At 39.3% G+C, this 25,803-nt stretch overlaps 1 protein-coding gene across 10 annotated transcripts in view; it reads left to right on the forward strand.

Annotated features, from left to right (window-relative positions):
* Positions 1-25,803, forward strand: part of LOC127002141 (kinesin-like protein unc-104) — a 130,376-nt gene that overhangs the window by 58,826 nt on the left and 45,747 nt on the right. For 9 of the 10 annotated variants that reach the window (XM_050867749.1, XM_050867751.1, XM_050867752.1 and 6 more), the window contains 11 exons: positions 1,374-1,452; positions 5,062-5,228; positions 9,269-9,447; positions 10,192-10,312; positions 11,420-11,554; positions 11,894-12,063; positions 12,636-12,775; positions 19,627-19,689; positions 23,806-23,931; positions 24,906-25,039; positions 25,357-25,518. In XM_050867749.1, the coding sequence (XP_050723706.1) occupies positions 1,374-1,452; positions 5,062-5,228; positions 9,269-9,447; positions 10,192-10,312; positions 11,420-11,554; positions 11,894-12,063; positions 12,636-12,775; positions 19,627-19,689; positions 23,806-23,931; positions 24,906-25,039; positions 25,357-25,518 (1,476 nt within the window). The remainder of the gene's footprint in view (positions 1-1,373; positions 1,453-5,061; positions 5,229-9,268; positions 9,448-10,191; positions 10,313-11,419; positions 11,555-11,893; positions 12,064-12,635; positions 12,776-19,626; positions 19,690-23,805; positions 23,932-24,905; positions 25,040-25,356; positions 25,519-25,803) is intronic. The other variant, XM_050867755.1, reaches the window with a different exon arrangement.

The raw sequence follows: 25,803 nt of genomic DNA on the forward strand, positions 1-25,803 counted from the left end.
TTTTCTCTATTTCTTTTCTTCTTTGTGCCTTTTCTTCCTCCCATCTTTTGTCTTCCTTTCTTCTTCCTCTTATCCCTTCTCTCCCTCCTTCCTTCCTTCTCTCCTTCCTTCCTTCTTTCCTTCTTTCTCTCATCCTTCCTATCCTTCCTTCCTTCCTCCTTCCCTTCATTCCTTATTCAATCTTCCATTCTCTTTTATTCTCCTTTTCTTCATTGTCTTCTTCCATTATGTACATGTTTATTTATGCGTGTGTGTGTGTGTGTGTGTGTGTGTGTGTGTGTGTGTGTGTGTGTGTGTGAATTAAGGTTATGCTTCGTAAATTACTAAACGTCGTTGATGAAGAAATGAAGACAATATATAAAAACAGGTAAATAGGTGTTTTTTTTTTTTTAATAGAAGTTAAGGAAGAGAAGAGGAGGAGGAGGAGGAATGTAGTAGTAGGAGGAGGAGGAGGAGGAGGAGGAAGAGGAGGAGGAATACCAGCTAATATATTGTGATTAAAGAGAGTTTAACAAAGACTAATGTGATTCCTTTAACTCACTCACTCACTCACTCACTCACTCACTCACTCACTCACTCGTCTCCCTCCTTACATATCTCTCATTCATTTGCTCATTTCCTCATCTTATTTTTTTCACGTACACAAATTCTCCTTCCTCTCTTGCTTTTCCTAACTTACTTTATCTTTCTCTCACACACAAATTCTTTTCCTCTTACTTTTCTCTTTTTTCTTTTATATCCTTTCCTTCCTTTTTTCCCTGTCTAAGATCCTCCCGTCTCTTATTCACATCTACTCATGCAGTCTTTTCTTGTTTTCTTTTTCTTATAAACTCATATTTTCTCTCTTTTTGCTTTCTAACTCACTCACTTTCTCCCTTAGTCTCCGTCCTTTCTGATTTTCTTCGTCTCCAATGTTCCTTTTCTTCTACTTTGTCTTCCTTTTATTTCTCTATTTTCTCCATTTCTTTTCTTCTTTGTCCCTTTTCTTCCTCCTCCCATCTTTTGTCTTCATTCTTTCTCTCATCCCTCCTATCCTTTCTTCCTTCCTTCCTTTTCTTATAGACAGACCTGTTCTTCCGCTGTCTTCTACCACACACTTTCCCTCACTCTGTCTTTCCCCTTCTTTCATACACACCAGCCGCACCTCTCGTACGAACACACACACACCCTCACCAGCCTTCTCGTTCTCCCTCGTACGAACACACACTCACTCACAGCCTCCATACGAACACACACTCACAGCCTCCTCATTCTCTCATCCGAACACACCCTCACGACCTTACCTCTCTCTCGCCCTAACACACACTCTCCCCTATGCAGTCACTCGGTTAATCGCTCAGTCACTCACCTGTTTTTTCCTCCCTCTCCTTCAGGTTACCGACCCAACTTTCGCCTCCCAGCAGGACGTATTCAGAGACATTGGAGAGGAGATGCTTCAACACGCCTTTGATGGTAAGTTACGTAGTGTTCTATTCTCTATATTTCCATGTCTATAATCGCTTTCGTTTTCCTCGTTTTCCTATAGTTTGCGCTTCGTCTATTGTCTTTCTGTTCCCTTTTTCTCATCCTCGTCACTCCCACCTCTTCTTATGGGCAAGGGAAGGCAGGTTTTATGGATCTTTTCAGTTTAATATCTATAATCGCTTTTGTTTTCCTTGTTTTCCTATAGTTTGTGCTTCGTCTATTGTTTTTCTGTTCCCTTTTTCTCAGCCTCATCACTCCCTCTTCTTATGGGCAAGGGAAGGCAGGTTTTATGGATCTTTTCAGTTCAATATCTATAATCGCTTTTGTTTTCCTCGTTTTCCTATAGTTTGCGCTTCGTCTATTGTTTTTCTGTTCCCTTTTTCTCAGCCTCGTCACTCCCACCTCTTCTTATGGGCAAGGGAAGGCAGGTTTTATGGATCTTTTCAGTTCAATATCTATAATCGCTTTTGTTTTCCTTGTTTTCCTATAGTTTGTGCTTCGTCTATTGTTTTTCTGTTCCCTTTTTCTCAGCCTCGTCACTCCCACCTCTTCTTATGGGCAAGGGAAGGCAGGTTTTATGCATCTTTTCAGTTCAATATCTATAATCGCTTTTGTTTTCCTTGTTTTCCTATAGTTTGCGCTTCGTCTATTGTTTTTCTGTTCCCATTTTCTCAGCCTCGTCACTCCCACCTCTTCTTATGGGCAAGGGAAGGCAGGTTTTATGGATCTTTTCAGTTCAATATATATAATCGCTTTTGTTTTCCTTGTTTTCCTATAGTTTGCGCTTCGTCTATTGTTTTTCTGTTCCCTTTTTCTCAGCCTCGTCACTCACACCTCGTCTTATGGGCAAGGGAAGGCAGGTTTTATGGATCTTTTCAGTTCAATATCTATAATCGCTTTTGTTTTCCTTGTTTTCCTATAGTTTGTGCTTCGTCTATTGTTTTTCTGTTCCCTTTTTCTCAGCCTCGTCACTCCCACCTCTTCTTATGGGCAAGGGAAGGCAGGTTTTATGGATCTTTTCAGTTCAATATATATAATCGCTTTTGTTTTCCTTGTTTTCCTATAGTTTGCGCTTCGTCTATTGTCTTTCTGTTCCCTTTTTCTCAGCCTCGTCACTCCCTCTTCTTACGGGCAAGGGAAGGCAGGTTTTATGGATCTTTTCAGTTCAATATCTATAATCGCTTTTGTTTTCTTTGTTTTCCTATAGTTTGCGCTTCGTCTATTGTTTTTCTGTTCCCTTTTGCTTAGCGTCATCACTCACACCTCCTCTGATGGGCAAGGGAAGGCAGGTTTTATGGATCTTTTCAGTTTAATATCTATAATCGCTTTTGTTTTCCTTGTTTTCCTATAGTTTGCGCTTCGTCTATTGTTTTTCTGTTCCCTTTTTCTCAGCCTCGTCACTCCCACCTCCTCTTATGGGCAAGGGAAGGCAGGTTTTATGGATCTTTTCAGTTTAATATCTATAATCGCTTTTGTTTTCCTGATTTTCCTATTGTTTGTGCTTAGTCTATTGTGTTTCTGTTCCCTTTTTCTCAGCCTCGTCACTCCCACCTCCTCTTATGGGCAAGGGAAGGCAGGTTTTATGGATCTTTTGAGTTCAATATCTATAATCGCTTTCGTTTTCCTTGTTTTCCTATAGTTTGCGCTTCGTCTATTGTTTTTCTGTTCCCTTTTTCTCAGCCTCGTCACTCCCACCTCCTCTTATGGGCAAGGGAAGGCAGGTTTTATGTATCTTTTCAGTTCAATATCTATAATCGCTTTTGTTTTCCTTGTTTTCCTATAGTTTGCGCTTCGTCTATTGTTTTTCTGTTCCCTTTTTCTCAGCCTCGTCACTCCCACCTCTTCTTATGGGCAAGGGAAGGCAGGTTTTATGGATCTTTTCAGTTTAATATCTATAATCGCTTTTGTTTTCCTTGTTTTCCTATAGTTTGCGCTTCGTCTATTGTTTTTCTGTTCCCTTTTGCTTAGCGTCATCACTCACACCTCCTCTTATGGGCAAGGGAAGGCAGGTTTTATGTATCTTTTCAGTTTAATATCTATAATCGCTTTCGTTTTCCTCGTTTTCCTATAGTTTGTGCTTCGTCTATTGTTTTTCTGTTCCCTTTTTCTCAGCCTCGTCACTCCCTCTTCTTATGGGCAAGGGAAGGCAGGTTTTATGGATCTTTTCAGTTCAATATCTATAATCGCTTTCGTTTTCCTCGTTTTCCTATAGTTTGCGCTTCGTCTATTGTTTTTCTGTTCCCTTTTTCTCAGCCTCGTCACTCCCTCTTCTTATGGGCAAGGGAAGGCAGGTTTTATGGATCTTTTCAGTTTAATATCTATAATCCCTTTTGTTTTCCTTGTTTTCCTATAGTTTGTGCTTCGTCTATTGTTTTTCTATTCCCTTTTTCTTAGCCTCATCACTCCCACCTCTTATGGGCAAGGGAAGGCAGGTTTTATGGATCTTCTCAGTTTAATATCTATAATCGCTTTTGTTTTCCTTGTTTTCCTATAGTTTGCGCTTCGTCTATTGTCTTTCTACTCCACCTCACGCTCAGTCTCCCTCTCCCGACTCCCGTTCTCAATCCCCTTAATCCTGTTTCTTTTATCTCCCTCATTCCTCGGGCATTCCTTCCTTTCTCCGTAAATTCCTTCTCTAAATCTCTTCTCTCACGCTTCGCACCTTGTCTTCTCTCTCCCCTCTCTCTCCTCTCTTTTATTCTCTGTTTTTCTTCTTTTCTCATTACTTTTTCTTTTGTTTTTCTGTCTCACTTTCTCTCTGTCTTTCCCATCTTTCCTCTCTTCTCTTTTCTCTTCTTTTCTCATTGTTTTTTCTCTCATTTCTCTATCTCACTTTCTCTCTACATTTCCTGCCTTTTCTTCCTTACTCCACTCTCTCTCCTCTTCTCTTCCTTCTTTTTTCATTCCTTTTTCTTTCATTCTTCTATCTCACTTTCTTCTTATCATTAGGTCTCTTCCTTCATTCTCCCTCTTTCTCTCCTCTTCTCTTTGCCTCTATTCACATTTCTTTGTCTTTCCATCTCCCTCTACCTCTCTCCATCTTCTTTGTCACTCCATATTTTACTTTTCCTTTCCCTGACTCCTTTCATCTTAGCATCAGTCCTCGTCATACCCCCAAACCATCTCCTTTCAAACACCCAGCTATCTCATTTTCATCTCTGCCATCCTCAGCCATTCTTAACCCGTCCGCTGCAATTGGCACGGATTTCGCCTTCACTGGTAGCCTGGTAACATACACTCCTAGGTCCTTCTCTGCCTCTGTGGTGGATAGTGGGATAGTGGAGTGTTTCCCATGTATTGGTATGCTGGATATCCCTTCACTGGTAGCCTGGTAACATACACTCCTAGGTCCTTCTCTGCCTCTGTGGTGGATAGTCGAGTGTTTCCCATGTATTGGTATGCTGGATATCCACTCCTAAGATGCATGACTTTACAGTTTTCTTCATTGTATTGTAGCAGCCACTTTTTGTTCCATTCCTGTAGCTTGGTGATGTCTTCTTATAGGAAATCCACAGCTAAGGGGTTAACACACGCCCGAATCATCTCCCCATACCCAGTTATCACATTCTAACCCTCTCCCGTCTCTCTCCTCACCAGGGTACAATGTGTGCATCTTCGCCTATGGACAGACAGGTGCCGGGAAGTCCTACACGATGATGGGCAAGCAGGAGGAGGGGCAGGAGGGCATCATTCCCCTCATCTGCAAGGACATGTTCAACCGCATTGCCGACTCCACCGATGATGAGCTGCAGTATTCGGTGGAGGTAGGTTACTGGTTATGGTTAAGTGTGTGTGTGTGTGTGTGTGTGTGTGTGTATTGGGGTGTATCGTTACGGCAAGGAAGGCAGCTTAGGGTCGAAAAATAAGGACGGTAACGAAAAAGTCCGCTGCTCCGATGAAAGAAAAACGAACGTGGGGTCAGAGGAAAGGTCAAGTTAGGTCCAGTGTGGGTGTGGGTGTTATTCTAGTGTTATTTTATTTAGTTAGTCAGTTTTAACAGTGAGGAAAGCAACTTAAGGGCAGAAACAAATGAAAAATGTAAGGTATTTTGGTGGGGTCGTTAGGTCTGGTGTGGGTGTTATTCTAGTGTTATTTTAGTTAGTTAGTCAGTTTTAACAGTGAGGAAAGCAACTTAAGGGCAGAAACAAATGAAAAATGTAAGGTATTTTGGTGAGGTCGTTAGGTCTGGTGTGGGTGTTATTCTAGTGTTATTTTAGTTAGTTAGTCAGTTTTAACAGTGAGGAAAGCAACTCAATTAAAAAATGTAAGGTATTTTGGTGAGGTCGTTAGGTCTGGTGCGGGTATGGGTGTTATTCTAGTGTTATTTTATTTAGTTTTTGCAGTAAAGAAAGCAACTCACAGGTAAAAACAAATGAAAAGGTAAGGTATTTTGGTAAGAGAGAGAGAGAGAGAGAGAGAGAGAGAGAGAAACTGAGAAAGAAGATAGAAAGAGAATTGTAGTTGATCACAGACAGAGAATTTACGCCCCGAGAATTTTTTTGCGTTATTTCCGATTTCACGGCTTTCATTATAGTATTTATGTCGGCCGCTACGGTTGTGTTAGTATTCATGATATGCGCGGTAATAGTCCATCCGTCAATAGCCGTCCCTTCCATTAAACTTTTATTCAATTACCAAGTGTGACGAAACTGGATCAACAAATTTTCACCTGTTTTTAATTTTTTTTACTTATTTATTCATTTTTTTATTTATTTTTTTATTATTTTTATTTATTTATTTATTTTTTTTTTTTTATTTTTTTTTTTACGTCTACGCATATAGCACCAGTAGGCTTGCTTGAGGGGCCTGGATGGTGTTCGGCTCCCCTCCGTAATGGCGCAGGCAAGTGTTTATAGTGGCGCCATCTTCTCTGTTAGTTTTTATAGTAGCGGAGAATGACAAAAAAAAGGAAAATAAGTAAATCAACACACAAACACACACACACACACACACGCCGCTGTTTGCCTTCATGATGGAAACGCAGTCATATTTTGTGCCACTCTGATGGTGGTCATGTTTTATCTCCCAGCGGATGGAAAGGTCGACAGAATATCCTTTTCCCCTTTTTGAATATATACGCAATACTTTTTTTATCTCCCAACGGATAGAAAGGTCGACAGAATTTCCTTTTCCCCTTTTTAGATATATACGCAATACTTTTTTTATCTCCCAACAGATAGAAAGGTCGACAGAATTTCCTTTTCCCCTTTTTAGATATATACGCAATACTTTTTTTATCTCCCAACGGATGGAAAGGTCGACAAAATATTCTTTATCGCTTTTTAGATATATACGCAATACTATTTTTATCTCCCAACGGATAGAAAGGTCGACAGAATATCCTTTTCCCCTTTTTAAATACATCCGCAATACTTTTTTTTATCTCCCAACGGATAGAAAGGTCGACAGAATATCCTTTTCCCCTTTTTTAAATATACGCAATACTTTTTTTATCTCCCAACGGATAGAAAGGTCGACACACTATTCTTTCCCCTTTTTTAAATACATCCGCAATACACACTTTTTTTTATCTCCCAACGGATAGAAAGGTCGACAAACTATTCTTTCCCCTGTTTTAAATACATACGCAATAATATCTCACTCTTTTCTATACTCATACTTACTCCCACTAATATACTCTTGAAATACAGGTAACTCTCGATTTACGCGAGTTTGGTTTACGCGTTTTTAAATAACGCGGGGTCCAAAATCCAAATAAATGTTTAATTTAGGCGTTTTTTTCACTTATACGCGATATTTTATGGAGTGGCCACCAGATGTCTCACGCAACTGGACTCACACGACCACACAGCTGAGCTCAGTTCTTCCCGCGCGCCACTTGAGCAACAATACAGTACCTACGCTGCCATGCTACTCAGCAATAGGGGTGGGCAGGTACCGGTACCAGTACCAGTACTAACGGTACCACCAATACGGTACGGTACTGGTACCAGACTGCTCGGTACCGGTACCAATACTAGCCAGCCCTTCATGGTGTCCCTCATTTCTTCCTCACACGAGAGAGGCTGAGAATGAGTGCCCGAGTAGATATCTCGGTTCTGGTGACACGCGGCATGCAGCTGTTTGATGTGTGGGTGTGGTTGTGTGGTTTGTAAACAACGCAAATGGCGGCCGGGCTGGGATTGCGTGAAATAACTCCTCGTACAAGACTCATGATGTACAGTTTCTGATATCATATTCACCCCATTATTCTCACAAATATTAATAATTAGTAATGAAGACATGGACATTTTTTTCCAATATGATTTTTTATGTAGCTTGTACTGCTCCTTAGTCATACAGTCTTAAGCCACCTGTGACATCAAGATCAAGATCATACTAATGGCGCCCGACGGAAAAACGGGATAACAGCAAGGCATGGACGATCTTCCACCGATTTAGTCTTTGTATAGTAGTTATTAGATCGCCCTGTATTCTATGGTAACATATTATAGGACAGCTACGGACTATGAAGGATTATAAACAATAATAAAAGTAAGTTTGCCGTTGTTATTGGATAAGACGAAAAACAGACCCTTAAAAACATCCCAAAGAAGAAAAAAATCATTAAAAATTTGTACATTCAGCGTATAACGCGCAGGGCTAAACTTTCAGGCATTTTTTATGTGAAAAAATGCGCGCTATAGGCCGAAAATTACGGTATTTATTTTTCGACAGAAACCTACCTCTTGTTTGATTTACATTGTTTTTGAATTACGCGACCTCTTCAAGAACGCAACACTCGCGTAAATCGAGAGTTACCTGTACATACTAGAAATACCTCTTTGAAATTAGTATACCCTGTAAAATGCATACTTAACATACATATTCCATTCCCAGTATAGAATTTTCCTCTAATAGAAATACATGAGGTCAGAATTATTAAAAAGTGGATATATCTTTGAAATTAATATACTCTTTGAAATACATACTTTAAAACACATATTCCATTCCCAGTATAGAATTTTCCTCTAATAGAAATACATGAGGTCAGAATTACGTATTAAAAAGTGGATATATCTTTGAAATTAATATACTCTTTGAAATACATACTTTAAAACACATATTCCATTCCCAGTATAGAATTTTCGTCTAACAGAAACACGTGAGGTCAGAATTATTAAAAAGTGGATATATCTTTGAAATTAATATACTCTTTGAAATACATACAGTACTTTAAAACACATATTCCATTCCCAGTATAGAATTTTCCTCTAATAGAAACACATGAGGTCAGAATTATTAAAGAGTGGATATATCTTTGAAATTAATATACTCTTTGAAATACATACTTTAAAACACGTATTCCGCTCCCAGTATAGAATTTTCCTCTCACAGAAACACGTGAGGTCAGAATTATTAAAAAATGGATATATCTTTGAAATTAATATACTCTTTGAAATACATACTTTAAAACACGTATTCCGCTCCCAGTATAGAATTTTCCTCTCACAGAAACACGTGAGGTCAGAATTATTAAAGAGCGCACATAGGAACGTAATGATAAAATGTGGTGACAGTAAAAATATGCCTGTTAGTTTTTATGTCCGTGAATGACGCAAAGTGATGCGATAAAAAATGTAACTACGTATATACTGTCATTTTTTGTATATTGACAAAAATGTGAAGTGCTTTATACATAGTGATTTAATGAAAGGCTTATTTTGACGAATTTAGAACAATCCATAAGTCATTCAAATTTAGGACAATCCACATCATTCAAATACAGGACAATCCATAACTCATTCAACCCTATTTTGCCGTGTCTTCAAATATGCACTGACGACCTTCCTCCTTCCAACAGGTGAGCTACATGGAGATCTACTGTGAGCGCGTGAGGGACCTCCTGAACCCGAAGAAGCATAATAACCTAAGGGTCCGAGAACACCCTTTGCTTGGCCCCTACGTTGAGGACCTCGCCAAACTTGCAGTCACCACCTACGAGGACATCCAGAACCTGATTGACGAGGGGAACAAAGCCAGGTGGGTGTGTAGGGGTGTGTGAGGAGGCGAATGGGTGTTGACGTGAATGGTTCGGTTCTTGTAATTTGTTTTGTGTAGGTTTATTAGGCCTACGGGGATACTGATCTTGGCTTCTCACAGTGCCATATTCTTAAAAGTCTTAGAACCCAAGTACACACATCTAACAAGGCTTTCGGGGGAGTTGTGGGCCTCTCCGTGGGTAGTTTTGTGACCCCGATGGAAGCTTCTGTTACGTGGAAATGAAAAAGCACTCATAAAGACGCATTTAACTGTTTTTTTTGGCCTGTAAAGATAGTTGATGTGAGCGTTGGAAGGATCTAAGAATACCGATCTCAGAGTCCAAATATGACACCAAAATGCGCTATAGTAACTAAGTGATAAAATGTGGCGACTAAAGAATGGTTTGTTAGTCTCGGTATCAGTGAATGCACCCAACTAGTGTCAATTGACCTCTCTTTTGGCTACTTTTTACTTTTGTGGGAGTGACGAGTAGCAGGCTTTCTTTTTTTTTTTTGTGTGTGTGTGTGTGTGTGTGTGTGTGTGTGTGTGTGTGTGTGTGTGTGTGTGTGTACTCTCTTTGTTGCCCTTGATCCTTTGATGTAAAATAAAAAAAGACAGAAAATGTGAAATGTGACTATACGATTTTTTTCACGAAGGTATACTGAGAAAAATTTAAGAGATATGAACCGGCAGATTTCGACGCATTCTGAACCTACCGTCGTCTCCCTTTTTTGCCCCCTACAGGACAGTCGCAGCCACAAACATGAACGAGACCTCTTCCCGCTCCCATGCCGTGTTCACCATCGTACTGACCCAGCAGCGCGATGACTCCACCACCAAGCTGACCACTGAACGCGTCTCTAAGGTTTGCGTTCCCCTCCCTCCTCCCCCTCTATACCTATACTTAACTTATCCTCATTAATTTGTTTTCTCGTTTATCCGTTTGCTTTCTGGTACTGTGTTTCTTTGGACGTTCTTTTCTCTCCCTACTTTCATTCTTTATATCTATTCTTTCTATCTGTGTTGCTTATCACTCCTCCTCTTCTGTTCCGATACTTCCCCGATGCTTATTATTTTGTTGTCTTGTTCATCTGTTTTCTTTCTATTACTGTGTGTGTTTTTTTGTCTTGTTTTTGAGCGCCTACTTTTATTTTTCTTGTTTCTAGCTGTCTCTGTTTTTCTCTGTCTCTCTATTTGTCTATCTGTCTTTCTCTGCCTCTGTTTTCATGTATATCTCCCTTCTTTCTGTTGCTGTGTTTCTTTGGTCTTTCATTTCTCTCTGTTCTTTCATTCTTGTTCTTTCTGTCTATCTGTGTTCTAGTCTCTCTCTCTCTGTCTGTCTTTCTCTGTCTTTGTTTTCATTTTCATCCCTTTTCCTATTGTTACTGTCTGTTTCCTGTCTTATTTTCTTAGTGTCTTCTACCATTTTCATTGTTTCTGTCTGTCTGTGTCTCTGTCTCTCGCACTCTCTGTCTGTTAGTCTATTTCTGTCACTGTCTGTATCTCTCTCTCCCTCTTTATAATTCTCTCTATACTTAACCTAACCAAAGCCTCATCCTTAACCCCATGAAAAAAAAAGAGACCTATTGTTGTGAATATGAAAACGGACATTGATTATAAGAGCATGGGTATGTGTTTTGTATATGGGTACGTATTTAGTATATGGAGGAGCATTATCAGAAATATTTATGCTCTGCGGAAGTATTTTTGCTATTTATGTTTGCTAATATGTATTCATGGGAGCAGTTCTAAGTGGGGGGTTTTTTTCTCTTTCTGCCATTCCTTTACCGTAAAATAAAAATGTGTGTAGCCTTGGAATATAAGAGGGATTCTGATTTTTACCACTCAGGAAAGTTCTCGTCCATTAAAATTATCCAGTATGCGCCCTCACAGCAAAGCAAGATAGAACACTTCCAACGGCAGAATCCTAACGAAAACTAACCTCGCCGCTCTTCCGTTCCCTTCCGTCCAGATCTCCCTGGTTGACTTGGCCGGGTCCGAGCGCGCCGACTCTACAGGGGCGAAAGGAACCCGCCTGAAGGAGGGCGCCAATATCAACAAGTCCCTCACCACCCTCGGAAAGGTCATCTCCGGACTCGCTGAGGTGGTGAGTATTCTTTTCATCTTGACTCAAAAGGGAACGTAAATCATCGAGCCTTCCCGGTAAATAATAAATAAATAGAATGAAGATAAGGAACTCCACATTTTTGGCAGTATTAGCTTAAGGAGGGTAGGTAGTCCTTGATTCTGTTAAAGAGTAGAAAAGTAACTCCATATTATTATTATAGGAAGTTCTTGATCCTGTTAAAGAGAACATAAGAGACTCTACATTTTTACTACTTTTATTACCATTAGCTTACGGAGAGTTGGTAGTTCCTGATCCTGATAGAAGATAAGAGACTCCACATTTTTATTACTCTTCTCTTCCTTCTCCTTCCCCACTCAGGCCTCAAAACCCAACACCAACAAAAAGCGAAAAGGAGAGTTCATCCCCTACCGTGACTCCGTGCTGACCTGGCTGCTGAGGGAGAACCTTGGCGGGAACAGCAAGACCGCTATGGTGGCCGCGATCTCCCCCGCCGATATTAACTATGACGAGACGCTCTCCACCCTCAGGTTTGTGGATGTGGCATGTGTGTTCGTGTGTGCCTAGAAATTGTCTTTTAATCATAATTCCAAGGAAGTTGTTATGTGACTTACAAAATTTGGTCAGTGTTTTTGATAGTGTCTATAAAAGGAGAAAGCTGAAAGTAAATGTCAACAAAAGTAAAGTGATGGTTTGTGAGCGAAGTAGAAGTGAGGTTGTAGATTTTGTACGCCCATATCGAGTGGAAATTGAATGTGAAAAAGAATGCAGAATAATTTTGAATGGTGAAGAAATGGAGAAGATCGATGAGTTTAAGACCTTGGATCAGTTATGTGTAAGCATGGTGGTATGGAGGGAGAGATAAGAGAAAGGGCATTGCAAGGAAGAAAGCATTATATTTATATCTTTTAATGTCAATCTCTCCTTATATACTCCTAAAAACACACCGTATCATTCAACTCTAAATACATCTTATACATTTCAAGCTATCAGGCATACCTACAAGCCTACCTACAAGCATATCTACATACCCCAATAAATCAATCAGTCATACCCACGATCACAAGGCACCAGGTGTACTAACGAGTGTGTCCGCCCACAGGTATGCAGACAGGGCCAAGCAGATCCGCTGTAACGCCGTGGTGAACGAGGACGCCAACGCCAAGCTGATCCGAGAGCTGAAGGAGGAGATTCAACGCCTCCGAGAGCTGCTCAAACAGGAGGGCATTGAGGTCCAGGAAGGTGAGTCTCGGATCCTATAAAATTGGCTGACTTCGTGACGTTTATGTTTTTCTCGTTTCCGTCGTTTTGTTTTCCTTCTCTGTCTTCTTTATTTTATTTTCTCACCTGTTTTCATTGCTGTTTATCTATCGTTTCTGTCGTACACATCTTTTCCCTTTTCATTGATGTCTGATTTACTCGCTTTCTCTCCTATCTGTTTTTTTCCACTTCTTTCTTTTTCCTTTTCATTTCCATCTGATTTACTTGCTTTCTCTCATCTATCTGTTTTTGTACACATCTTTTTCCTTTTCATTGATGTCTGATTTACTCGCTTTCTCTCTCCTTTCTGTCTATTTTCACATCTTTCTTTTTATTTTTATTTCCATCTAGTTCACTTCCTCTTTCTCTCTTCTTCCTGTCCTTCTTCTACTCATCTTCATTTCCTTTTTTTTATTTCCATTTGTTGTACTTGCTCTCTCTCCTTTCTCTCCATCTTCATCATTTCTTTGTCTTTCTCCTTTTCCTCATTAGTTTAGACAGCCATTCCAGCGACAGCCATTGGTGCCGTCTTTGTTTCTGTGGTCACAAAAAAATAAGCGTTGGTATGGGTGGGTCCTCCTCTCTTTTACCCCTCCTCCCTCTCCTTCTCCTTTCCTTCCTTCCCTCCTCTCAATGCAGTATCTTCAAACCAGTGTAAATATTGGTTGATTTTCCTTTATTATGTATCCCTTCTCCCCCTCCATTCCCTCCTCTCCTTCCCTCCTCTCCTTCCCTACTCTCCTTCCCATCTGTTCTTCCCTCCTCTTCCTCTCTACACAGTAACTTAAACCAATGAAAATATGTATTAATTTTCTTTCATTACTTATTTCCCTCCCTTCATTACCTAGTCCTTTCCTTCCGTCCCTCCCTCCCTCCCTTTCCTCCATTCGCAAGAGAAGGAAACTCGGGGTCTGAGGGAAGGGTTTGCGTAGGTGTCTGTGTTGTGGTCTGGATAAGGTTGGATTTGAGGATTAACTGTGCTTCATTTTCTTATATTTTCTTAGAGTTTTATTTTAATGTGTTTTGAATGGAAGGCTCGTGAGTGGAAGGGATTGTTGTTAGCTCTGTTTTTCTTCATTGTTTTACTTTTGTTTTTGTATGAAGAGAGAAGCCAGATTGAAGGCATCTTAGCTGTTTCTTAGAGTTTTGTTTTAATGTGTTTTGAATGGCAGGCTCATGAGTGGAAGGGATTGTTGTTAGCTCTGTTTTCTTCATTGTTTTACTTTTGTTTTTGTATGAAGAGAGAAGCCAGATTGAAGGCGTCTTAGCTGTTTCTTAGAGTTTTGTTTTAATGTGTTTTGAATGGCAGGCTCGTGAGTGGAAGGGAATGTTGTTAGCTCTGTTTTCTTCATTGTTTTACTTTTGTTTTTGTATGAAGAGAGAAGCCAGATTGAAGGCGTCTTAGCTGTTTCATATCCATCTTTTTTAATCTATATATATTTTTGTGTATTGGGAAAGTTAGATTTTGAAGATGGTGTTACTTTTCTTTATATAATGGCATATCAACCTTTTTTTTCTTTTTAAGTAATATTTGTACACTGGGAAAGTCATTTTAGAGATGGTGTTCTTTGTGTAATGGCTTTTCAATCTTTGTTTTCATTTTCTTTTGTTCTTTTTTCCTTTTTTTAGACAAGGTAAACTGGAAACATCTTTACCATTTCTTAATCTTTTCATCTCTTTTCTTTTTCTATCTATGGGAAGATGCTTTAAGACATGGTTTTACTACTTTTTTACAACATTCTTTACCATTTCTTAATCTTTTCATCTCTTTTCTTTTTCTATCTATGGGAAGATGCTTTAAGACATGGTTTTACTCCTTTTTTTCAACATTCTATTCCTCTTTAAACTTTTTTGTATATAAACGAAAGCCAGTTCGAGATGGTGTAAACAATTGACACTATGGGGACAGGATGGTGGTCGGAAAAATAGAGAATGAAACCTTAAGTAAATATACCTGGATTTTTTGGTGTAGTGGAAGTCCAATTGAGAAACAGTTTTGCTCTTTTTTCTCACTGTTTATTGACATTATTTTCTGTAGTGTGAGGTATTGTATCATATTGGGAGGTGGTCCTGTGAGATGGTGACTACTTTCTCAGTGTTCGTCATTCCTTTTATATATTTGGAGACTGGATTTCATGTTATTTCTATGTATTTTGACTTTAAAGTTAGAAGTTACTGAGTTCACTCCAGTCGTCCCTCAAATAATATGGTTTTCAATAGTTCAGTTTTGCTTTTACGTGGATTTTCTAAGAAGATTTTTAAGGATTTTTAAATATCCCAATGAGCAGGAAATTTTAAAATCCTAAAAGATTTTCTATGACAATCTGTATAAGATCTTCTATGACAATCTGTATAAGAGTGAATTTGAGAAGTTCCGGGCATGTTCTTATAAGATCTTCTATGACAATCTGTATAAAACCAAAACCGAATTATTGAAAACCGTACTATTTGAGGGATGACTGTATTACAACCAGGGGCTTGTTTCAGGGGGATGGGTTACTTGACATATCACATGATCAAAATGGGTTTCAATATTATCTAAAGGGATCCAAACCACAAAGAACCAAACTCCCATAGAATCAAAGTCTAGATCCAGCCACAAATGCTTGGTCATTTTTATTTATAATCTGATATTTTAGGTCATTTTAATTTATACAACCTCATATTTCAGGTTATTTTAATTTATACAACCCCATATTACAGGTCATTTTAATTTATACAACCAAGTTTCAGGTCATTTTAATTTATACAACCCCATATTACAGGTCATTTTAATTTATACAACCTCATATTACAGGTCATTTTAATTTATACAACCTCATATTACAGGTCATTTTAATTTATACAACCTCATATTACAGGTCATTTTAATTTATACAACCCCATATTACAGGTCATTTTAATTTATACAACCTCAAGTTTCAGGTCATTTTAATTTATACAACTTCATATTACAGGTCATTTTAATTTATAAATCCTCATATTACAGGTCATTTTAATTTATACAACTTCATATTACAGGTCATTTTAATTTATACATCCTCATATTACAGGTCATTTTAATTTATACAACCTCATATTACAGGTCATTTTAATTTATACAACCTCATTACTGGTCATTTTAATTTATACAACCTCATATTACAAGTCATTTTTTTTACAACCTCAAGTTTCAGGTCATTTTAATTTATACAACTTCATATTACAGGTCATTTTAATTTATACATCCTCTGTCTACAGGTCATTTTAATTTATGCAACCCCATATTACAGGTCATTTTAATTTATACAACCTCATATTACAGGTCATTTTAATTTATACATCCTCTGTCTACAGGTCATTTTAATTTATACAACCTCATATTACAGGTCATTTTAATTTATACATCCTCTGTCTACAGGTCATTTTAATCTATACAACCTCAATCTATAGCTCATTTTTATTTTGACAAGTTCTAACTACAGGTTATTTAAATTTTACAGCCTCATATTTCAGGTGATTATATAACTTGTACTCTGACATCACAAATTTTTATTCTGTTATGCTTTTCTGAAAATGTGAAGCTACCACTGATTATGTTATTATTACCACTTATTTTTTCTATACTCATTCCAGATTTCAATATTTACAACACATTTTTTCGATACTCTTCTCCAGATATTAACCTTTGAGAATACTTATTTTTCTACGTACACTCTTCCGGCTATTAACCATTCACAACACATGTTTTTTCTACACTTCTCCAGATAATATCCCCAATAAAATACACACACACAAAAAAACATTAACCATTAACAACACATTTTTTCTACACTTCTCCAGATAGTATCCCCAATAAAATACACACACAAAAAAACATTAACCATTGACAACACATTTTTTCTACACTTCTCAAGATAATATCCCCAATAAAATACACACACAAAAAAAAATATTAACAATTCACAACACACATTTTTTCTACACTTCTCAAGATAGTATCCCCAATAAAATACACACACAAAAAAACATTAACCATTAACAACACATTTTTTCTACACTTCTCCAGATAATATCCCCAACAAAATACACACACAAAAAAAAATATTAACAATTCACAACACACATTTTTTCTACACTTCTCCAGATAGTATCCCCAATAAAATACACACACAAAAACATTAACCATTAACAACACATTTTTTCTACACTTCTCAAGATAATATCCCCAATAAAATACACACACAAAAAAAAATATTAACAATTCACAACACACATTTTTTCTACACTTCTCCAGATAGTATCCCCAATAAAATACACACACAAAAACATTAACCATTAACAACACATTTTTTCTACACTTCTCAAGATAGTATCCCCAATAAAATACACACACAAAAACATTAACCATTAACAACACATTTTTTCTACACTTCTCAAGATAGTATCCCCAATAAAATACACACACAAAAACATTAACCATTAACAACACATTTTTTCTACACTTCTCAAGATAGTATCCCCAATAAAATACACACACAAAAATAAACATTAACCATTAACAACACGTTTTTTCTACACTTCTCAAGATAGTATCCCCAATAAAATACACACACAAAAAAACATTAACCATTGACAACACGTTTTTTCTACACTTCTCAAGATAGTATCCCCAATAAAATACACACACAAAAAAACATTAACCATTGACAACACATTTTTTCTACACTTCTCCAGATAGTATCCTCAATAAAATACACACACACAAAAACATTAACCATTGACAGCACACATTTTTTCTACATTTCTCAAGATAGTATCCCCAATAAAATACACACATAAAAAATATTAACCATTGACAACACACATTTTTTCTACACTTCTCCAGATAGTATCCCCAATAAAATACACACACAAAAAAACATTAACCATTAACAACACATTTTTTCTACATTTCTCAAGATAGTATCCCCAATAAAATACACACACAAAAAAACATTAACCATTCACAACACATTTTTTCTACACTTCTCAAGATAGTATCCCCAATAAAATACACACACAAAAAAACATTAACCATTGACAACACATTTTTTCTACACTTCTCAAGATAGTATTCCCAATAAAATACACACACAAAAAAACATTAACCATTGACAACGCATTTTTTCTACACTTCTCAAGATAGTATCCCCAATAAAATACACACACAAAAAAACATTAACCATTCACAACACACATTTTTTCTACACTTCTCAAGATAGTATCCCCAATAAAATACACACACAAAAACATTAACCATTAACAACACATTTTTTCTACACTTCTCCAGATAGTATTCCCAATAAAATACACACACAAAAAAACATTAACCATTCACAACACACATTTTTTCTACACTTCTCAAGATAGTATCCCCAATAAAATACACACATAAAAAAATATTAACCATTAACAACACATTTTTTCTACACTTCTCAAGATAGTATCCCCAATAAAATACACACACAAGAAAACATTAACAATTCACAACACATTTTTTCTACACTTCTCAAGATAGTATCCCCAATAAAATACACACACACAAAAATAAACATTAACCATTGACAACACATATTTATTCAACACTTTTCCAGATTACTATTAACCACTGGCAACACTTATTTATTCTACGTACACTTTTCGAGATATTAAACATTGACAACACTTATTTATTCTACACTTCTTCAAACATTAACCATCGACAACACATATATTCTACACTCTTCGAGACATTAACCATTGATAACACACATTTATTCTACACTCTTCCAGATATCAGCTATTTCCACCACACACATAATCTTTCCACACCCCTCTGTTTACCTTACACACATTCGGGGGTGAAGGAAAGCTGGCAAAGGTATAAAAAAAAAATCAAAGAAAACAGACAATTTATATTCTCACCAGATGTTTTTTATTTACAAAGGAAAGCTGAATCAGAGAGGAGGTACAATATCTTCACCATTTCCATATACGTGTTGTTACTGTTGTCTGAGAAATAGGGACGTTTTACAAGTCGAATCTGAGAAGTTACGGGTCCCATCAGAGGTCGGTTTAGGGGGCCGTATTACAGGTCGAATCCAAGCAGTTTCGTGTCCCATCAGAGTTACTCATCCCGAACTCTAGGAACCTGAAATTTCTCGGATGGGACTCGTAACACGGCCTCTAAACCGACCTTTGTAGCGACCCGAAACTTCTCAAATTTAACTTAATACAGCCACTAGAGAGAAAGAACACCAGATAAGTATACCTACTCGTGTGTTTTTATCTGAATATCACTAGTCAGAAAAAATAGAGAAAGAAACTTTAAGTAAATATGCCTGAATTTTTGTGTAGTGGAAGGCCAATTGAGAAACAGTATTGCTCTTATTTCTTACTGTTTATTGACATTATTTTCCGTAGTGTGAGGTTGGCTAGAGGCTAGAAGGAAGGTAGAAAAGATAGATGATGTGCCTTAGTGCAAGTAGTGATCTATGGGCACTCTGGCATTCCAAGGCGAGGGAATAAGTGAACCGCTAATTCGAGACTCAAAAAAAGGAGACAAATTCATGAACTCTCGTATAACAAAAAGGAAAAAGTAACCAATCATTTGATACTTAATAAGGAAAGCAAATATCTGAACCACTAATCTGAGAGAACGAGAGAAACTAACCTAAGACCAAAACACAAAAGGGAACCAAAGGAAAAAGAAAATCCGCAACCAAAACCAACAGGTCCCATTCGTTCCCTCCTGTAATGCCACCAAGCGCCCACTCAGTGTTAACTCGGGTGCCATTCTCTTCCCTAATGTCACCACCATCACCCTTCTTTAGCCGGCCAGGGAGAGATCAAGTCTAACACTCGCAATGACAACCGTCCTGCTAACCTGGGCTCATGTAAGTAGCCGAACAAAGCCTGCCCACTCACCACCATCTACTGTACCCGTGCCTCTGCCCCACTCTGTAAGGCACGGAGAGGTGGGCGGAATGTGAGATACCATCAGCGTTGTCAAATTATCGTACTCATCGCATTTAATTCTCATAGTTGCTGACAGATAACTATGACAACAAAACGAAAAACATCAATATTCAACAGTTTCAGCACTAACTTTGATTTTCTCACGTTACTTGTGTAGGTACGAGAGTTTGAGGGATAAAAATGATAGATTCGATACGTGGTTAATACGATAAGTTGGCAACGCTGGATAGCATGTGTGTGGTGTGATTTCCCTGCTCGGTTTCTGCCGCAATTTGGTTTAGGTGAAGTCAAGGTGTGTGGAGTTGACGTGGCGATGTGAGGTGTGTCCTTACATTTGCGCAGTCAATTCCAAACACGCTGATCTCACTAATACATTCCGACGGAGACTAAACAGGCGAATCGCACCACACACGTATCATTCCGCATTTCCCTACCTCCCCGTGCCTTACCGCTGAACATGCGTGGCTGGTGCGGCCCAGAGCTGTAGGTAGGGACAGTTTGGCCGTCTCCTCTGCCAGTCTGCATGCAAGCACCTCCTGGCAGGCCCACCACTGTGCCACGGTTTAGTGAATCCATCAGTGACGACTCTCCCCGGATGACACCAGCTTTGTTATAACTGTCTCGGCACCCAGCGGCATCCTCTTCCTCTGGGCTGTGTTTTGAGGTTTTGAAATGTATTTAATTCACAGGAGGATAAAGTATGCAATCAAATTCACTTACTTTCATCTCTTTTAATTGCTCCTGTTTTTTGTCTATTTTTGCAGGAGCAGCTCTTAGTGGGCCTTTTATTGTCTGTGTGTGTGATGCCCTTGAGTTGCCTCCTTCACTGGGAATAAAAAGACATGCCATAACTGTTTGATGACTCTGAAAATAATAATGATGTATTGCCCACTTGATGCTGTGAGGATAGAGGAGCTTGAGGTGCAGGAACAAAGCTGGTGCCAGAGGACAGGTCTTGTTTTTGACAGGCTCGGTGGAATGTGGCGAAGGCAAGTACACAAGACAGCAATCACATCCCCCAAGCTGTCTTCCAGTTATTGTTGTTATTATCTTGTTATTAATATCTCATTGGTGTCTTGTGGTCTGCGGTGGGCTTGTCAGTAGGTCTTGGCGCTGAGTGACACCCTGAGTGGTGGGCCGAGCCTCCCTCTGTGTGGCTCTGGTGCTGCCAATGCTTTATCTTTTTATTTCATGTTGAGGCCGTTCGCTGCTCAAGCCAACTCTTGCTTTTTTTCTAGCGTTGAGGCCGTCATGCTACTCAAGACATTTTTTGCTGTGCGTTTATTTTTTCATTTGTTTTGTATTTATTTTCATTTCCCTTTTGGCCTTCCTCCTCCGCTCCCTCCTCCCACGAGGCACCCCCTGCATTGCTGAGCGAGTGCATGCAGCAGCAGCAGCGGCACACTGCTTAATATTGGGAAATCAGGCAGAAGATAAAAGATAAACCAAAAATGAAAAAAATAATAAGCAAAAAAAATTCTTTTGTTGAAAACCAAAAACGTGAAATTATTTAAACAGAGGGCAGAGAAAAACGTTTATGCATTGCTTCACACGCCTTTGCACCAAACAAAAAAACGAAATTCTGAACAATTAAGAAAAAAAGAACAACAGAAACCTTTCATTGGCAATATTTATACAACTTCAAAAGGCAGACACAAACGTGCTTCCATTTTTTTTTAATCGTATTGGCAAACTTTTCTCATGTTCACATATTGGCTAATTTTTTTTCACTCCATCTCCACCAATTGGCTTTTTTGTTGTTGTTGTTGTTGTTGTTGTTGTGTCTCCGTGACGGGGCCGTGGTCTGCGAGTCAAGGCCAAAACAGCTTGTGTAGAGGTTGTCTTTATTTCTCTGTTCTCGGCAACTTGGTTTTGTTATGTTGTGGCTTTGGGGTGCACCATATACTAGGGGGGAGAGAGAGAGAGAGAGAGAGAGAGAGAGAGAGAGAGAGAGAGAGAGATACGACACCAGTTGAGGTCGCACTGCTAGCTTCCAACACTTACGAGAGAGAGAGAGAGAGAGAGAGAGAGAGAGAGAGAGAGAGTGAGAGTATATGTTACACTTCCCCACCTCTTCATCCATCAACTCAAGACTCTGGTGATGGTGCTTATAACAATTACGTCGATATTTATTTTTATTTTTTTCACCCCCCTCACAAGAAGCAACTAACTCTACTCTGTGCCGTGCCAATGAATGCTGGAAATGCTGTGTCGATGGGCTGTGTGCTTTTGTGTCTGTGGCTTCAGCTGCGAGCCTTGATTCATTACTTTATTTTTCAGTACCCGTCAAAATATAAACTACCTGCCATTTTCCTTTTTCAGTAGTAGTCTCGTGTTCTCCTCGCAGGCTTGTCTTTCTCTTGCTTCCGTGTTTGTGGGTTTCAGAAGTCACCATGCCGAGGAGTCACTCATTTTGCCTCCTTTTATTTCTACGATGATCCACTGGTGTGTTTTATTAACCCTTAGATGGACAGCGGTGGAACTCTATATAGACGGTCCAAAATTGATTCAGTCAGTCAATTTTGTATGGCAGAAATATATGCGGCAGAAGCTATACATAGACGATATTTAAAACATCTCTTATGCCGCGTAATTATGTATGTGTCGCTCCCTGCTGAAGTGAGGTAAGCGACATGGGATCGATCTTGAGATATCACTTGCCTCGCATCGACCAACTTTTCAGGTATTCTGGGGCAACTTTGCAACTAAAATTCAGACGTTGTGGCATTATGGTCATTTTTTTCACATCTCTTCCACAGCCCAACTCATATATACCCCCAATGCATACCTCGCTTCCCTCTTACACAACCCAACTCCTATATACCCCCAATGCTTATCTCTCTCCTCTTCCACAACCCAGCTCCTATATACCCCCAATGCATACCTCTCTCCTCTTCCACAACCCAACTCATATATACCCCCAATGCATACCTCTCTTCCCCCTTACACAACCCAACTCATATATACCCCCAATGCATACCTCTCTCCTCTTACACAACCCAACTCATATATACCCCCAATGCATACCTCTCTCCTCTTACACAACCCAACTCATATATACCCCCAATGCATACCTCTCTCCTCTTACACAACCCAACTCATATATACCCCCAATGCATACCTCTCTCCTCTTACACAACCCAACTCATATATACCCCCAATGCATACCCCTCTCCTCTTACACAGCCCAACTCGCATATACCCAACTTCAATCGCACTTTTCTCCTTGTGCATGTTGCTTACCTCACTTCACCACGGAGCAACACATATATGCTACATTCCTAAGGTTGCCGGTGACTATATAGACGATTCATTTTTGGGGAGCTCCTCTTGAAACGCTGCCAACATCTAAGGGTTAATTGGTGCTTTCAGATTCCTTTCAGCTGGTATTTATGTGGAGTTTTTGTATGGGGTTGAATTATGAACATTTTCACTCTTATATGTCCTACGTATTTGGGGTTCTGGGTATGTGGTCATTGCTTTTATTGTTTTATTATCATTATTGTCATTTTTATTACTGTTTTATTCATGTGTTCCGAGAGACAGATGGTAAGGACTGAGTTACTGACACTATGGAAGGAAATTGACATACTATACGTCAACTTGTGTGGGGAATTGGTCATTACTTTATTGTTTTATTATCATTATTGTCATTTTTATTACTGTTTTATTCATGTGTTCCGAGAGACAGATTGTAAGGACTGAATTACTGACATTATGGAAGAAAGGTTACACTCTATACGTCAACTTGTGTAAGGAATTGGCCTTTTGAAATGTGTGTTTGCGTGCATAAGAAACATATATTAACACAAATGCCGCACCCCATAGCAAGACACGTGGGAGGGACTGCCATAAGAGAGAGAGCGAGAGAGGGAGAGAGAGAGAATGTGTGTGTGTCTGGATCAAAAATTACCCAACCCAACACACCACCAAGATAACACGTCACTCACTCACTCACTCAATCGCTCCTCTTCAGCACCTTCCATCACCCCTCCGAGCCCTTGATTCACTCCTCCCTCCTTCCTCGCCCACAGGTCAGGAGATCACCAAGGTCATGAACAGCAAGAATGACAAGGAGACACCACAGATCACGTCCCCCGTCTCCACCGTGGCCGAGAATGCCGTTGACCAGCTGCAGGCCAACGAGAAACTGATTGCAGGTACGCCCTCTCCTCCTCCTCTTTCTGACCTATATATAAAGTAGAAAATATATATACAGTATCCATTTAGCTCTTTTTTTTTTCAAGGATTTCTTTACCAACAGAGGGGATGAAAGAATGGAGATGCTGGTTCACTCTTGCATGAGGGATTTGGACAGTATAGGGGTGAGCAAGAGAAGGTCATGTGTAGTGGGGTCATGAGAGAGGAAGGAGTGGTATGAGAGAGAGAGAGAGAGAGAGAGAGAGAGAGAGAGAGAGAGAGAGAGAGAGAGAGAGAGAGAGAGAGAGAGAGATTTCCTTATAACATGCCCTTGAGCTATTCCTTCACACACATGTAAAATAAGTCCACATGAAAGGAGAAACAAAGGTAAACATTATTCTAACAAAATCTTAACCTTAAGTCTGTGCCGAAAGCTTGGATAGAAAAGAGATAAAAGGAGAATTAGTAGAAAATACACATCACCAAGACTTTAGACGGAAACGCTGGATTGATGACAGTTGAAAAAGAGAACAGGCTATGGATGGGAAACAAATAGGAGAAATTATAGAGAGCACCCTTTTAGATTCTACACAAAGAAACAGAATTGATAACAGCGCAGTGGCGGAGATGTGTGGGGCTGAGGACCTTTTTGTTAAATTGAGGCAAAGAAGATTGAGATGGTTTGGACATGTGAAAAGGGCAGAGGGGGGCGTGTTAAATGAGGTGGAGGAGTTGAGAGTTGAGAGATGACGGCAAGCGGGAATGCCTAAGAAAAAGTGGAGCAGATGTGTGATGGAGGATACGAATATACTGGGAATAGAGGAATATATGGCACAAGATCGAGAGATGTGGAGGAGAGTCATCGCCCGTCCAACCCCGCCTTGAATGGGAAAATATGGACGTTAACCGACAATGATGATGATGATGATAACAGTTAAAATACTAAGCACACAGAGAGAACATTGTGGCATTAAATCATCTCCATCTCCGACAGAACTGAACGAGACTTGGGAGGAGAAACTGAAGCGTACCGAGAGCATCCGTCTGCAGCGGGAGGCGGTGTTCGCAGAGATGGGCGTGGCTCTGAAGGAGGACGGCAACACGCTCGGAATATTCTCCCCGAAGAAGGTACGTGAGTGTGTGTGTATGTGTGTAGGTGTGTGAGTATATCCTTGTGTATATGTGGGGTTTTTTTTTTTTTTTTAGTAAAGGAGACAGTTCAAGGATAGATAATAGAATGTGTGTGTGTGTGTACATGTATTTACCTAGGCGTGGGTGTCTTCGTATGTGTTAATATATACGTGAAAGAAGGTGTATGTTTGGGTGCGTTTTCTTAGGTGTAGACGTCCTATATGTGTGTAGATAAAAGAGAGGTAAGAGAGAGATCCTTTCTTCCTCCTCCTCCTCCTCTCTCACTGACCTATCTTCCTTCTCCTCCTCGACAGACTCCCCACCTGGTCAACCTGAACGAGGACCCATCCATGTCCGAATGTCTACTTTACTACATCAAGAACGGCTTCACCAATGTGGGATCGGCCGAGTCCAACATCCCACAGGACATTCAGCTCTGCGGCTCACATATCATGCCCGAACACTGCCAGTTTGAGGTTCGTATAAGTCGTTCTTTCTTAGGGTGTCCGGTACCTTGATTTCCCGCCTGTTATTTTATTTATTTTTTTTCACTCCTTTTCTGGGGTTTTATTTATCTCCTTTCTCCCTTATGATCAACGTTGCTAGATTGCCGTACTCAGCCTCATATTTACCGACTTCCGACCCAAAGCTGTCTCCCGGGACCCAATAACGAGAATCAATTATCATTATCGTTAAAATAGTTGATTCCTGATGTTTCTTGGTAATAGTTATGCGTCAGAGGCCGGTAAATACTATGCTCT

The sequence above is a fragment of the Eriocheir sinensis genome, chromosome 22, assembly GCF_024679095.1.
Source record: "Eriocheir sinensis breed Jianghai 21 chromosome 22, ASM2467909v1, whole genome shotgun sequence".
In the NCBI taxonomy this organism is placed as follows: Eukaryota; Metazoa; Arthropoda; class Malacostraca; order Decapoda; family Varunidae; genus Eriocheir; species Eriocheir sinensis.